Genomic DNA, 16,329 nt, shown 5'->3' on the forward strand with positions numbered 1-16,329 from the left:
AGTTGATAATAAAATCTCCGGAATTATACATGCTTGAAAAGGTAATGGTATCAGGACCCTTGTAGCAATTACGTATAAATGTCTCATTACTATAGATACTTGAATATGCTATGCCACCAGTACAATCAGATCCAGATGCCTGAGCTTTTATCAGACTTATTAATCCACATATTAACATCAAGGTTTTAATAAACTTCATCTAGAAAATAAATAAACACCAAACAATTATTTAGTATTAGTATTATCAAAATATACTCAGTTAATTTTAAAATTTCATCAATTTTTAACAATAAATATTTGTAAAAGCTCAATGTACTCTTTTATGGTTGTGATGAATTTTTAAACGTACCTTGTTGATGGTAAAATAATTAGAAAAAAATATTTCAGGCTCTTGAATTGATTTTTATTTTTAAAGTGTGTATTAAGAAGCTCAAGACCATAATGGCAATATAAAATGTAAGTGATACACTCAGAAAGAAAAGGGGGAATTAAAAAATTCCTATCCGACTATGACGTGACATGTTGATAAGGAATTTATGTTTTGTCAGTAGGGTAATGTGTATAATAATAAAAAAAATTACTAGGTTTCTATAGCGACCTCGAAAAACCAAGTCGACATACAAATATCCTGGCCTTGTATTATAACTTATAATATACACTTTAAATATGTTTTATTTTTAGCAGAAACTATAGTCATTTTATATTTATTTATACTATCTATTTTTTGTATATAAAGTAAGGCCTTGTGTTAACATTTCTGCATCGATAATTAGAATTTTCTTATCTTGTTATTATAAATTCGTTAAAAAACAACACATTATGATACCTATTAAAAAATAAAAGGAATCAAAACATTTATTTTAGATGAGTAATTGCGATAACGATTTAAAAAAAAATAAAAATTATGTACAACTTTGCATGTGAAAAATAAATACAAAAAAATTAGATTAAAAATAAATTTTAAATATTTTTAAATTATATATTAAATAATAAATACAAATTGAAATTATTTTATATTCATGGATTTTATTTTGCATGGTCATTTAAAAAATATATAAAATAGAAATAAAATATAAATTTAAAATTTGCATAAATATAATTTATAATTATTTTTATTGTAATTTAAATTTTAAATAAATTTCTTTATTTAGCAATCGGTATATTAACAATTGATTATAATTTCTCCAGTGTTATACATGCCATTTTCATCAACAATATTAGGACAACACTGTCTACAACTACAATTGATTATAACATTTCCAGAATTATACATTGACGTATACATAACTGTATGAGGACAGCCTCTACAATTAATAATAACATCAGCAGTATTAAACATACCGTTAAACTTAATGATTTTAGGACCTTTGTAACAGTTACGTATAAATGGGTCTTTATTGTACATGCTGGTATACGAAATTTCACCTGAACAATCAGCTCCGATCGCAACAAGTGTATTGTTTTCAATGAGAGTTGAATTTATCAAGTTGATTAATCCACAGATAATAACAGCCACTTGAATACTAAACTGCATCTTGATTAAAATAAATAAATAAAAATATTATACAAAAAATACAAGTTGTTAATTGTTTATAAAATTATTAATTTAAAGCCTGATAATTTTTACTTTCTTATGTTTAATTATTGATGTTTATTTTAAAGCTTACTTTTGTAGTGATGAAATAATTATTTATAAATAATAGTAGTAAAAGTTTAATGAAAATTATTAAATTACACAAATTAGGTGTCTTATTTGTGGCAACAGTGGATGATATAAAACGACTTAAATACCATTGTGACAATGCATTGACAAGTGTCATATTTATAAATATAAAATAAATACAGGAAGAGGGGATTTTCAAATTTCCAATGATAATATTACGCAATATATTGATAAGAAAGTTATACTTTATCAAGAAAATCAAAGTTTAAATAAAAATTACTTGTTTAAACAATCAACAATGACAGCAGCAATAAAAACAAATATAAAAAATAATGAGTGAAAATTTTTATTATCATTAATGTTAATTTTTGAACATTGTCTTAACAATTGATTGATATTTTTCCTGAATTAAACATGTTTGATTCTGTAACAGTCTCAGGGCAGCATTTACGATGATGATTATCATGACAGCTACATTGTATTCCAATTGCTCCTGAGTTATACATATTATTATAAGTAACGATATTAGGACAACATTTGTGATCGCGGCAAATTCTTGGGTTGTCATTACAATTGACAATAATACGTCCTGAATTGTACATAGACGAGTATCTGACGACTTCTGGGCAGTGGCTATTACGCTTACAATTGATAATGACATCTCCCGAATTAAACATTGATGTGAATGTTATAATTTCAGTGTCGTGATCACAGTCCATTACAACAGTGTTTGTATTATACATATTGGAGAAATTTAAAGCTCGACGACTAATATTTGATCTTGTTGTAAGTGTTTGATTTGCAACTGGTCCAGCATTTATCATACTGACAAGTCCACAGACAAACACCAATGTCTGGATTAACTGCATCTACAAAAAATAAAATAAAAAAAAGACATGCTTGTAAATATTGTATGTATTTATATTATATTTCTATTGAATTAAAATTATATTTACCTTATTTATATTTATCGTGAGTTAATAAAAGTATTAATAATTAATTAATTGTTTTTTTCTTTATGGTAGGAAAATATTTTCTAACAGTTCAATGACTGCTAATATAAAAAAAAACAGTTCAGACAAACAACAAGTGAATACGAAAAAACAAAAGAATTTCTTAATATTTATACTGCTTTGATGATAATCAACAAACAAAGTTAGAGAAAAACAGATTTGCTTTTTTTGTTTTTTGTAAATAATTTTAGATTGGACATTGAATTGTTGATTACATATTAATTTATTATCTTGAATTATTTAATTTTACGTGTCAATGTAATTACCACAGATAAAGCAAAATGGATAGAGACAAACAAAAAGAAAATATAACACCTTGGTTATATAACTGAGACAGAGAAACGATGAGGAAGTTTTATTTTTTTAATATGACATGTTCAATAACAAATAAGAAAAAAAATATATGTGTTGAAGGAATTTTATCGTGAACATATGTTTATGAAATACGACATAATTTTTAATATTACTGATAAAACATTTTTCATTTTAATTTATTATTATTTATTAATTATTATTAAATATTATATCGAATTACAATTTTCACTTTTTTTTTTTTTTAATACAGAAAAATTATTAATGATCCAGTGGAATAAATGAGTCTAGTTATTATTAAAAAATAATTGTTTTTAAATCTGTAAAGATTTTAACAATTGATTGATATTTTTCCAGAATTATGCATATTTGATTCTGTGTTGGTTTGAGGACAACAATTTCTACAGCCGCAATTTATTGTAATTGCTCCGGAGTTGTACATGTTAGATTTAGTAACAGTTTTAAGACAACAATTTTTACAACGACAATTTATTGTAATCGCTCCTGAATTGTACATATTTGAATAGGTAACAGTTTGAGGACAGCTTTTAGAATTAATAATAATTTCTCCTGAAGTATATATGTTTGAAAATGTTACTACAGGAGGACCAACTTCACAATCAACTACGTATTTTTTTGAACCATCCATGTTTGAAAGAGTTACACCAGCACTACAATCAGTTCCAGCACTAATCATACTGATAAGTTCACAGAATAACACTACTGTCATAATTAGCTTCATCTGCAAAAAAAAAATTATGACAAAAAAGATAATCAAAATTGTAGATATATAATGTTAATTCACATTCTTATACCCTATTTATATTTATCATGAGTTAATAACAATATTATTAATTTAAATAATGTTTTTTTTTTTTAATAAAAATATGTTGTGTCAGTTGCAGAGTTACTTAGTCAACTGCTGAGCTAATGAAGACTATTTAATTATAAATTACACTCTGATGACAATTAATAAAAAAAAAAAGCATTGTTGAATATTTATATGGTCTTGATGATAACAAAACAACAAAGTTCGTATAAAACATCTGTTTTTTTCTTAAACAATTTTCCAATTAAGCTGTTGCTTGTTAATTAAATATCATATAACACTTTTCAATGTCCTCATATTTTTTTATTTAACAAGTATTCTGAGATAAAGAAAAATAAATGAAAACGATAAAACAGTTTTTTTTTAAATTAATTTAACTAATTGATTGTTTATTAAAAATTATATTCAAATACAATTTTTCATTTTTATTTACAATAGTAAATTTATTGAGGATCCAAAGAAAATTGATGGATCATTTTATTTTTTAAACTTATAATAATTTTAACAGTTGAATTTTATTTCTCCAGTATTACGCATATCTGATTTTGTAACAGTTTGTGGACAGCAATCTTTACAAGCACAGTCAATTGTAATTGGTCCTGAGTTGTGCATATTTGAAAGAGTAACAGTTTTTGGACAGGTTTTTGATTTAACAGTAATTGCACCAAGATTACCCATGTTTGACATTGTAACAACATCAGGTCCTACATCACAGTCGATTAACACATCGTCGGTATTCATTGCACCTGAAAGAGTTACACCAGCAGTGCAATCAGTACCTGCACTTATCATGCTGATTAGTCCACAGACTATTGCTACTATTGGCATCAATTGCATCTGATAAAAGAAATTAAAAATACATATAAATTACATGAACAATAAATTTAAATTACATTAAAAATTAATTACATATTATATTTTTCAATTTTCATATTTTTCATCAATTAAAAAAAAATATAAAAAATTAATTTCTAAATCTAAATGTAATTTATTTTAAATAGAATTTAAATAAATTTAAAAAATAATTTATTTAATTTACCTTGTTATTGTTGATATTTACTAAAAATTTTTATAAAAAATATTTTGAATTTATTGTCAAATTGAGACAATAGGCAACTCTTGAAAGAATAATAACTTTATGCAACAATTTAGTCAAGTGAAGATGATACAAAAAAACATGCCTTTTATAGGTACTCTCGTTCTACTTTTTTATCAATTTTATTTTAAATATATAACATCGTTTTATACTGTTGACAGAACATAAGAGAACTTTCCGTTATTATTTAGCTTAAGCAAATAATTATTGTATAAAAAAAAAAAAGTTCTAAGTACACAAAAAAACAGATAAGCTTTTGCTGAAAAATTAAATAATCCAACATAAATACATTTTTTCAACTAATATTTTTACAAAATAATTTTTATTTTTAAATTTGATTATTATTTAAAAAAATAAAGATAAGCTGAGTAAATAATTTATTTTTACTTAATAATTACCATTAAAATATTTATGAATTTAAATATTAATTTTTTCAACGTCATTTAATTACATTTTAATTAAAAAAAAAAAAATAATAATAATTTTATAAATTTTATAATTTAATTGCAAAATAAAAAAACAAATAAATTTATTAAATTTCTATCAATTGAATGAAAATAATGATAAAATTAATTAATTTACAAATGAAATTATTTGTTATTCTTTTTTCCGAAATCCACTGTGTCATATAGAAACATTGAAATTCTATCATGTAGTCAGTTATAAACTTCCTTGTAAACATATATATAATTTTGGACATGGGCTATCGAAAGTTTAATGTATGCATGCCGGAAAGCCGACTCGTTTGCTTTTCCGGAAATTACTGTACGATGTAAAATAACGATGAGAGAAGGGTTTGAGGATAAAATGAAAAAGGGAAATGGTAGGGGACAACCGAGGCGTATCGAGGTAAAATGTGATTTTCAATGTGGTCGCCCGGGGAATTCCATACCATAAACTATATTATGTCCATCGATGGCTACTGAAAATTTTTCTCTTACTTATTTATATAAATTTTCTTATATATACATTCAAAGAAAACTTACAGCTTTTACTTTAAAAAAACTTTATTTAAAATATAAACTTGTATATCTTATATATTTTTTTATCTTTTTTCTTTTCAATTTTGTACTTTATATATATTTTATTTTCTTTTAAATTATACATAATGTCTCTTTCTCAATTCACCCTCTTGGAAATGAAGAAAAGGTCAAAAAGTTAGGGTTGGTTTTACAAAGATAACGTTAGAAAAGTGAAATAACTGTTGAAGAAAAAATAAAAAAAGAAGAAAAAATTATACACACTATGTTAAAGGATATCTCTAGACCGTTTCTACATTGACGTTAATTAATGTAACCCCCGAAAAGGTAATATGAGCATAATTACTTCCACAAGTGGGCACAACATAGCCCAAAAGTTTGCTCGTTATCGAAGAACAGGGAAAATATAAATGTCCATATATATACACTCAAGCAATCAATGCTTATAACCCTTCCAATATTCCCGTATTATCTATCAACATTTTTAAAATTGTCTACAAAACTTTGAATCATATTATTTAAATAATTTTTTCAATTAATTTTTTTTAATAAAAATAATATATTATTTCTATTTATTTATATAAATATTTTTAATTATCCATTTATTTAAAATTTATTATCATCATTCTGTATTATTTTTATTATTATTTGAAAATAATATTAGCATTATTCATCATTAACATAATTAAATTACGTAAAGTTAGACACATCATATATTTTGATAATAATTATGATTATTTTTGTCATGAAAAATAAAAAAAAAGATAATTATAAAAGTTTAAATCTAAAATGATGGAAGAGTGAGAAAGAAAAGTTGAATGTATGATAAAAAAAAAAAAGAAGAAGAAAAAAGATAAAAAATTGTGTTTGAGAATTATATAGAGATTTTATTTGGTTTATGGGAATAAAAAAAAAAAAAGAGAAGAGAAGGATGACAATGAAGGTTGGCAATTACGTTAGAATCCCTGGGGAGTGCGTTGAGACGGACTTTGAAATGACTCCAATGTTTCTTCATTGTCTCTGGAGGCTTTAGACAAGTCAGTCACGCATCTAGAAATTACATAAACACATTGGGTGCGACTGGTTGAGCGCCATTGGATTTTATATATGAAAAAGATAGAAAGAGAAAATATATAATGTTTGTAATGGTATACATAAAGAGAAAGAATGAAATTGTATAAATTGTTATAATTTTAGAAATAGGATGGTGGAAGTTTATTTGGCGACGAATGTATATGCAAGGGGTTGTATAAACCACTCGTCAACCGGATAGCATGACATTGAAATATAACCAAGTATGTTGCAACTGGGCTTTTCATTCTCCTGGGTACTCTATGTGGTCCTTGCTATTTTCATTGCACAAAATACTCTTTGTCTATGTCGTGTACTCTTCATTTACTAAAAGTACATACAACAATTTTATGTGTATATGAGATAACGAAAAATAATGTTTATTAAAAATTAAAAATAGCAGATGCTCTTTTTGTTTATATTTTTATTTTATCATGCTTTTTATTTTTTTTTTGTGTATTTTTTATATTGAGGATATTGTAAAAATTTACAGGAAAAATAATATAAATTTTATCCGAGAGATTAATTAAAAAGATCTTTTATTTTTTATTGATTTAACTGGGATTAACTTTAACGATATGAAAAAGTCATTGAAGAAAATTGTCCCTTGTGTACTTTATTATGTTTATTTATTTATTTAGTATTATTTTTACCACTCTATTTTTTTTATTCTTTATTTCTAACAAAAGTTTTATTTTTTTTTTCAAAATATATATAGGCCAAGTAAATTTACGATTCCCTGATGGTAAAAGATTTTTTTTTCTTCTCTTTTATTATCCTTTATTTTTTTTTTTTTTTTTATACATACAATATTTTTACTTCTTATTCTAAGCTCTTTTTGAAATATCTTTATTTTTATCTTGTCGTCATGTATTATTTTCGTTAACCTGAATTTAAAAAAAGTCACGTTGTAATTTTTTTTTTTTCATGTGTCAAGAACGTTGCAATGCATACCGATTTACTACATCAATTTTCGTACCTCACAAAAATCAAATAACAATGTAATAAAAAAATTCAAAAGCGATTAAAGTTTTATATTTGATTTAGATGAAAATTATTTACATGATAACCAAATTAATAAACAATTAGATAAATAATAAATTTAAATAATTTAAAAATTAATAAAAAATATAAAAACAAATTGATTATTCATAATAAAATTATGAAAAATAATATTTTCTACAAGTCAAATGATATGTGTATCAGTACATAAAACAACATCAACATTCAAAGCTTTTGAAATGATGTATATGATATTCTCAATGTCAGTCGTCCCCAAGGTGCGTTGAAGCATGTTTCTGGATGAGACAGTACGCGAACGAAAACATACAATATATACATATGTTAACCACTGACTAATATAGATATTCGAAAGGGTATTTCTACGTGTTATGCAAATTCAAGTAGTATACACAAGTAGTATAGCACTATATTCGTGGCGACATTCTATATACACATATATCTCTAAGCATAATATAACTAAATCTATGTGTATATCAATGACACATATACGATTGCATTTTGTGACTATAGTTACTAGTAAATTTATACGATAAATGAGATGGTGTATGTACCATTTCAAAGTGCATGTTTATGTTATATGACTATATGTGAAAATTCTGTATCGGCTTGATGGGTACAACGCATAATACTCTATGTCGTTTGATGAAAATTCACTTGGGGATGAGAAGATACACGTAATGTAAATAGATGCCATAAACAGGTGACGCATTTGGTAAAGACAGAAATGCAACTCAAAAAAAAATAAGATAAATAAAATAGTATTGAAAAAGCCACTCTTTTATTTACTTATTTATTTATTTATTTTTTTTTTTTGAATGATCGGTGTATTCGCTTCGATAAATCGACTGCTTCAAATACAACTTTTTCTATGTCCTTTCGTCTTTTCGCCTCAAGCAACATTCATCCTTGAAGATCAATTTGACTATCTTTAGACTGAACATACGCACACTTGAATAAATAAATTTTAAATTATTTAAAAAATAGATATCTATTTTGCTTTGTTAAATTTTTAATTTGAAATTTGTTTTTTTATATTTTTTCATTTTTGCGTTTTAAAAATATATCTGAGGTGGTTGTGTTTTTTATTTTTTAAATTTATTGTTATTATTGTTTTTAAGATTCTTTTGGTTCATTTTTTGATTTATTTTTTTGATGGTTTTTCTTGGTTTTTTTTTTCAGATTCATGGAGGATCTTCTTGAAAAAGTTTTGAAGTGAAAACATCCAATTAGGATGCAAAGAACGGAGTTACAAATTCCCGTATGGGTAAGAATCTACTTTCTATATATATTTTTTTTTATTTTTTATATTTTATCTTCTTTTATGAAATAAAGAAAGTCGTTTTTTTTATTTTATTTTCTTTTGTTAAGCTTCTTTTATTTTTGCGTTATTTTTTGCAAAGTTTTTATTCGATCCCCGAGAGTAGCTTCACCAGGAATAGAACTCGAATCAGTACCATCGGGAGTTGAAGAACTATTGCAATGTCAGTAGTGTAAGCAAACCTAAGATCTTTTTTTTTTTTTTCTTCATTCTTTATACTAAGAAAAAAATCACAAAGAAGAATAATTTTTTCACAATGTAGTTTACGACTATTTGATTGATATTTTGAATCTCATTGTTGGCTTTTGTTGGTCACTTTGCATGTGAAATTTACCTCAAGATAAATTCAACAATATAATCAATTTATATCACGTCACCAATTGAAAATTTTTCCAACAAAAAAAAGTTCTATTTAGTTGATAAATTTAACAGGTAATGAAGCACCCGGTCCAACTTTAAATCACTCTGTCAAATTAAATAAATTTATAGACTTCAAAGTCGTTCAATAATTTACATACGAGTTAACCAACAAAGCCAACAATAAAATTTACAAAAAAATAAATAATAATCATCTATTAACAATAATTAAAAAATACCTAAACTAAATTTAAATTAAATAAAAATGTTTTTAAAATTTTAAAAGTAAAGCATAATTTTATGGTGTATCAATAAATTGATAATTCTTTGATCAATACTGTCAATCAGTTGGAAGAATGTCTAGATTATTGATAATTTATGTGGATAAATAGACATGCTATGACGCGAGTGAATGCAATTGTCGATCATCCATGGAGTGAATTCATGTTTGTTGATTTGGGGTGGTATTTGTTTGAGGAAAGAGGAAGAGACGAGTGATGATATGTTGCCTGGAGGCAACGAGGCACATGACACTGTCCACGATCATCTAATTCAATGTTTTAAATATCTATAGTCAACAGTAGTTGTATGCGATAGGTAGATAAATTATTATTTTTTTTTATTCTTGTTTCTCATTCATTGTTTTTTTTTTAATATTGTAAATTTGAATTGAAGGTAATAATAGTCGATAATGTTCAACTGTAGTATTCAATAGATTTGTTTAAAATCATTGGGCTGACCCAAAAGGCTTATATCACGTCATACACAGTCAATTCGACATTCATTGTGAGGTTAGACATGGACATACTATTGGCACATTTAAAATCATCAATAAACCATCAAATTCAAATCAATAATAATCATTTTTTAATATCATTATTTATCTACTAAAATTGTAGTATTGAAAGCTTTTTTTTTTTTATTAGTTACTTTTTGTTTTAGTCTATTTAAAAAATACTTACAAATAAAATTCTTTTAAATTGAAATATGAAGAATGAAAGGATTTTAATAAAGCGTAAGAATTTTCGATGAGAATAAAAGTGTTTGAGAACAAAAAAAAAAATAAATATATATATTGTCTTTGTTGAGAAATAAAAAGAGAGCTTTTTTGCGATCAATGATAATTTTTTTTTTTTACTTTTTATTTGTACACCCAGATGTGTTCAAGTTTTTTTGTATTATTTATTTCTTTTTTGTTGTGTTATTTGGTGTGGAAACTAGATGTCGTAATGAGACACAAAAAAGTTTGCAAGATGAAAAATTCAAAGACCATTTAGAGTGATAATTTTTCATTATTATTAAATTTATTTTATTTAAAAGTTTTATTTAATTGCATTTGTAAAATTAGATTATAAATATTGTATAATATTTTTTTTAAATATTGTATTTCAATTGTGTTTTTTTTTTTTTTTTAAATTTGAATAAAACTTGAATGTTTGTAGCAAGTATTGACAATGGATAAGTGTCTGTTTTGGTGGTTTGTCTCGAGTGGTACTGACCAAAAGGGACAAGACCATTCTCAACTTGATTAACCCCCTTCAACAATAGGGTGTATTTCCGTACAACAAGGGTACCTCATTTTGTTCCCCTTGACAAACCGCTTGGCTACAAATGCTTTGTATAATTTCAGCATGAGCTACACACTGGCCTCTTGTGTTGGCTTGTCCATTCTCATCTCTCTTATCCACTTGTTAATTCTCTTTCTTTTCTTACTTCAATCAACAATTTCTAACAAGTGAAAAGTAAAGGTTGAATTTGAAGATTTTAACTTATTTCTTGATAATAAAATAAGATAATGGATGACAATATTGTCGATGCTTGTTGTGGTCTTGAAATTTAAACTCCTAAGGGCCTCTTCAAGTTACATTCAATGTCTGCAAGCTCTACTGAAAATGAGTTACTTTTGTCCATGACAGTTTTGTCCATTTCATCAACAATTTTACAACCATCAGTAATTTCAATCTTCTGTGTGGTTTTGTATCTCAACTGTAAACTTTATCGATATACACTGTTGTCGTTGACCCTCTAATTCAATTTCATTCAACTATTTTTTTTTTTTTAACTCTATCTCTTCTCAGTCTCTTTTTTTATCTATCAACTTTTTTAAAAAGACCACAGATTAAATCGACATGAAAAAAAAAATAAATTTAAAGATAAGTGACTCCTCAAATATCCAACAAATTTCTTGAACATAAATATTTTTTATTTACAAAAAAAATTATATAACATTGTATACAAGTTAGAATTTTTATTTATTTTTTTTTTCTTCTTTTATTTCATTGATAATATTATTTTTGTGCTTATCATTTAGGATTATTTTATATTGTTATATAAAGCTTGAAATTTAATAGATTGATGTTGATATTTGTGCAAAATCAATATGACAAGTATTTGAATTTTCAAATGGAGATAAATCACAGTAAATTACCTTTTCATGCTCATTCTGATAAAATAATGCTAATCATTGTTATTTGTTTACTCGTCTTAGTTTGTTTATATGATCGATTCAATGTTACTTCAAGTTCTTGGTTGTTAGTATATAGTTTCGAAATACCTCAAGTTAAATCTCATTTTGATATTAATGCTTTTCCTAAAATGGTAACCGATAGTTTACGATATAATATTAAACTTTGACCGTTTACATATCAGCTTTCATAACAAAAATAATTCAAGAATATTATACATAAATTTACATTTGCATTACTCAATTTTAGATCAGATAAATAAGTTTTAAACCCATTGACTCAAGCGTAAAGATCTGTATTATTTTTTTATCATAAAGACATTAGAAAATATCAAAATAAAATTTAAAAAAGGACAAGGTAGACACAATGAAGATTAAAAAATTATAATTTACATTATTAATAATAAAAAACAAAAGCAAATAAAAATTACCAATAAAAAGAAAACATAATTGTTTTAGTTACAATCTCATAAACTTTTTTTTTATTTTTACAGTTTAGCAGTCACAAAACCCCAAAGCTATTAACTTCTTACTGGTTACATTAAAAATAATTTTAATTGTCTATAATCTCCAACGCCTTTGGCTTCTTATTGGTAACTTGAAAATCATAATAATTTTTTGTATTTAAAGCATCACAAGGTAGAATTTTTTTTTTTAATATTTAAAAAGTAAGTAAACTTACAGTATGCAAATCAGTTTACATGAGTAGGGTTGTTTCATTTTTTATTTATATATTTTTTTTTATTCAACAAAAACAGTTTCTAACGTAAAGAACTGAACAGCCAGGTTGGCATGCAGAAATTCAATTTCCCGTCTGTACCAAACGGATGTCAACGTTACGTTGAAATTGTACAGGAGAAACTACTGTTAGCCAATATTTCTCATACTCTTTTTTTACTATTGTCAATGTATACCACCCCACAAAATAAAAATAATATAAATAACAATACAAAATATATAAAATAAATAAAATATTTTGAATTCACGAGCGAGAAAATCGACGCCAAACAATACTATAACACGAACAGGTAAAGAAACTTTGAAGCGTGATTTTGTGGTTGCATCAAAGGAAATTGGGAAAAACGATGTGTTTTGTTCACTACAATAAATAACATATATATATTCGTCTACAATAAAGCTTTAAAAGCAAAAAAAAAAAAATATTGTTACAATTTTTATTTTTAAATATTATTTTATTTGTCCTTCACTGATGGAAAATGTCACAAACATATGTTTTACAAAAAAAACTTGATACTTTTTTTATATTTATTTTTTTGTTTACAAATAAAAATGTAAAACTTGATATTTAAATGGATATTCATTGGAAATTTAACAGTGCAGAATATGCAATTACTGAGTAATAAAACAGCTCGTATTTTACAAATTATTACAATAATTATAATTTAAAATAATAACACTGATAATAACAATAATCGATACAATAAAAGCTCTCTTGACCTGATCCTCATCACTGTATCGATGCTTGTTTTTATTCAATGATAATTATATTTTTCTCTTATTCGCTCTTGTTTAAAATCCAATGAAAATACAAATGAAAAAATCAACTGAAGCATAACAAACAATAAACGAGCTTGATAAATATTTTCATAATTATATTTCAATTTATATATACAGTTTGCAGTTTGTATATAAAACATCATTTAAGCTCAATTTTCAAATATCAACAGTTATATATTTTATTCTCTGTCAATGTTGAATGAAAAGTTAAAAAATAAAATAAATAAAACAGATAAAATAGCAGAGATAAAATACAAGATTAAATGAAAGAAAAAAATAAAATTTATTTCTCATAAATACTAGATTAAATTTATGATACATTATTATGTTTAATTTTGCCAATATTTTCAACTCACTGACATGACGATTAAGAGAGAGAATCATTGTCAATTCTATCGTCCAAAATATAATATAAAAAAAAGAGCATTATGAAGTAGCAGAAATGTTGATATAAAGAATAAAATAATAATAGAATGAGTGGGCAAGGATGGGTTGAAGAAGATAGAGAAAGCCGTTTAGAGATTTTTTTTTTTTTTTCAACCCCCTTTCCATGGAAAAGTCTCAAGCTATATTTTTCTTACGCCTCAATGCTTACCGTGAGAGATCGCCATCCTTCTTTTCCACTTCTATCCATTTCTGGAAAATCCTTTTCAAGAGTAAAAATATAAAAATACATATATATTTTTTTCTCTCGGCATTGTGATAACAAATGAAAATAATAAAAAATAAAAAAAATTCACAACAGAAGAATAAAAATAATAACATACTTACAATTGCCAGTACCTATATTATTTTTTATTTTTTATTTTTTTAAGTACAGCTTTATGTAATTCGGAATAATAATAATATATACATACATGTATAAAATATATAAAACTTCAATTTTTTTATTGTATAAAATTTTTGTTGAATATAATAGTGCGCAGACGTTGCTTGTCTAATGTTTTTTGTACATTTTTGTTATATATTTTCGTGAGGATATACTGTTTCCTGTACAGCTTACTCTTTTTACCAAAACTTTCAATGCTTGTCTTCTTCTTTTACTTTACAGCATGACTGTAAGATCAGGCTGAAGTACTACCAGAAAAAAAACATATATATATTTATTTTTTCTATTACATTTTTGTTGTTACAATAATACTTTTCGTCATTATCATTATTTGTCTTGTTTTTTTTTCCTCTACAAAAGATGTTTAAAATAATATTTTTTCTTCAGCTGTTGTTATAAAAATAAAAGAAAAAAAATTAAGAAGTACTGAGAAATTGAAATGATAAAAATTATTATGAAAAAAGACTTGAGAAAAATTTATCAATTTCAGAAAATTCTTCGAGAAAAAAAATTAAGTATATTGAATAAATTGTTTTGAATTTTCTGGGAAATAAAAATATATATCAAAAATATTATTTCTTCAAAGGATAATAATGAATAATAATAAAAAATAAAATATAAAAATTTAATTTAATAAAATTCAAATTTTATTTATTTTTTTATTTTATATACTTTAAAAATTGTTTCTTTTTTTTATTTTATCGATATCACATTCTTTATATTTTTAATTTAACAATTTTGAAATATACATACCATTCAAAGATATCACAAGGTTAAACCAAAAACTCATATACCGTACTCAAATGTCTTTGAGGAATTTAATTCTAAAACTCACCTAGCAAATATGCGAGTACGCGTTACTCGATATATATTTTTTTTTTCTCCTTCAAATTCTAATACCAATTCCTCCAGTCTTTTTTATCGATTTACTTTTTTTACTTGCTCTTTTGCCATTCTATTCAACATTCCAAGCGTGAAAAGCACGGACTCCAGCTGTCAAGTGAAAAACTCAGATTATCAATTGAATAAAACTGAATTAAAAAAAATAAAATAAAACTAATAAATCATATTTAAATTAAAATAATATATACTTCAAAAAAAAAATGGTGCAAAAATGTGTCAAATAATTTTATTTTTATATAGTTTTTAATTAAAAAGAAATACAGGTGCAAGTTGAAAAGTATAGAAAAGTAATACTTGGTATATTGTATTAAAGAAAAGAAGATTTTCCAAAGGACCAAGTAGTATTGCAAAGCTATTTTATTGCTTCAATGTACAGCACACCACAACGTGACCGTACAGATTCTACTCACTATATTCTTTATACTATTTTATTTCTCTTTCTATTACCGTACATATACATATAATGTGTATTGGTTGTATATTTGTTTTTATTTTATTTTTAGTACGTTATACCAAGCGTACAACGACTAATGGACGTCTCCTTTTCCATCCCGCGGGCCTCTGCAATCTTGTTGTTCGACCGGCTGTAATCTAATACCCCACACAGTATAGTTATCCTCTTTCATACCAATACAAATATATATATATAGGATCTAACGAAAATTCAACACAGCACAAGGTCTCTTTGGGTTTCCTGTACTCCAAAGCCAAAACTCTCTACCTCTTTTTACTTGCCATTACTTGAACCCGATTTGTTTTGTAACCACTTCTCTCTGTACCTTTTCTACATCGATCTGTCTCACTGTCTACATTATATTTCTCTCTCCCTCTCTCACACTCATTTGCGATTGTAAATCTTGAAATATTCAATTCGCACAACAAATACAATCTCATTAAAGTTGGTATGGTCCATCATTGGTAATTTAATACTTACCCATGAGACTTTGTTTTGA

The 16,329-nt window shown here is 25.1% G+C and overlaps 1 protein-coding gene and 1 long non-coding RNA gene across 2 annotated transcripts; both read right to left on the bottom strand.

Annotated features, from left to right (window-relative positions):
• Positions 1 to 1,122: 1,122 nt before the first annotated feature.
• LOC122856718 lies at positions 1,123 to 2,670 on the bottom strand. Its single transcript, XR_006374154.1, has 3 exons — positions 2,620 to 2,670; positions 1,668 to 2,532; positions 1,123 to 1,534 (listed from the first exon to the last, which is right to left on the bottom strand). It is a non-coding gene; the product is annotated as an uncharacterized LOC122856718 (long non-coding RNA).
• Positions 2,671 to 3,153: 483 nt separating this feature from the next.
• On the bottom strand, positions 3,154 to 3,928 carry LOC122856719. The gene is made up of 2 exons (XM_044158501.1): positions 3,804 to 3,928; positions 3,154 to 3,730 (listed from the first exon to the last, which is right to left on the bottom strand). The coding sequence occupies exons 1-2, from the start codon at positions 3,819 to 3,821 to the stop codon at positions 3,320 to 3,322; spliced, it is 429 nt and encodes a 142-aa protein (XP_044014436.1). The 5' UTR covers positions 3,822 to 3,928; the 3' UTR covers positions 3,154 to 3,319.
• Positions 3,929 to 16,329: the final 12,401 nt, after the last annotated feature.

The sequence above is a fragment of the Aphidius gifuensis genome, linkage group LG5, assembly GCF_014905175.1.
Source record: "Aphidius gifuensis isolate YNYX2018 linkage group LG5, ASM1490517v1, whole genome shotgun sequence".
Taxonomy (NCBI): domain Eukaryota; kingdom Metazoa; phylum Arthropoda; class Insecta; order Hymenoptera; family Braconidae; genus Aphidius; species Aphidius gifuensis.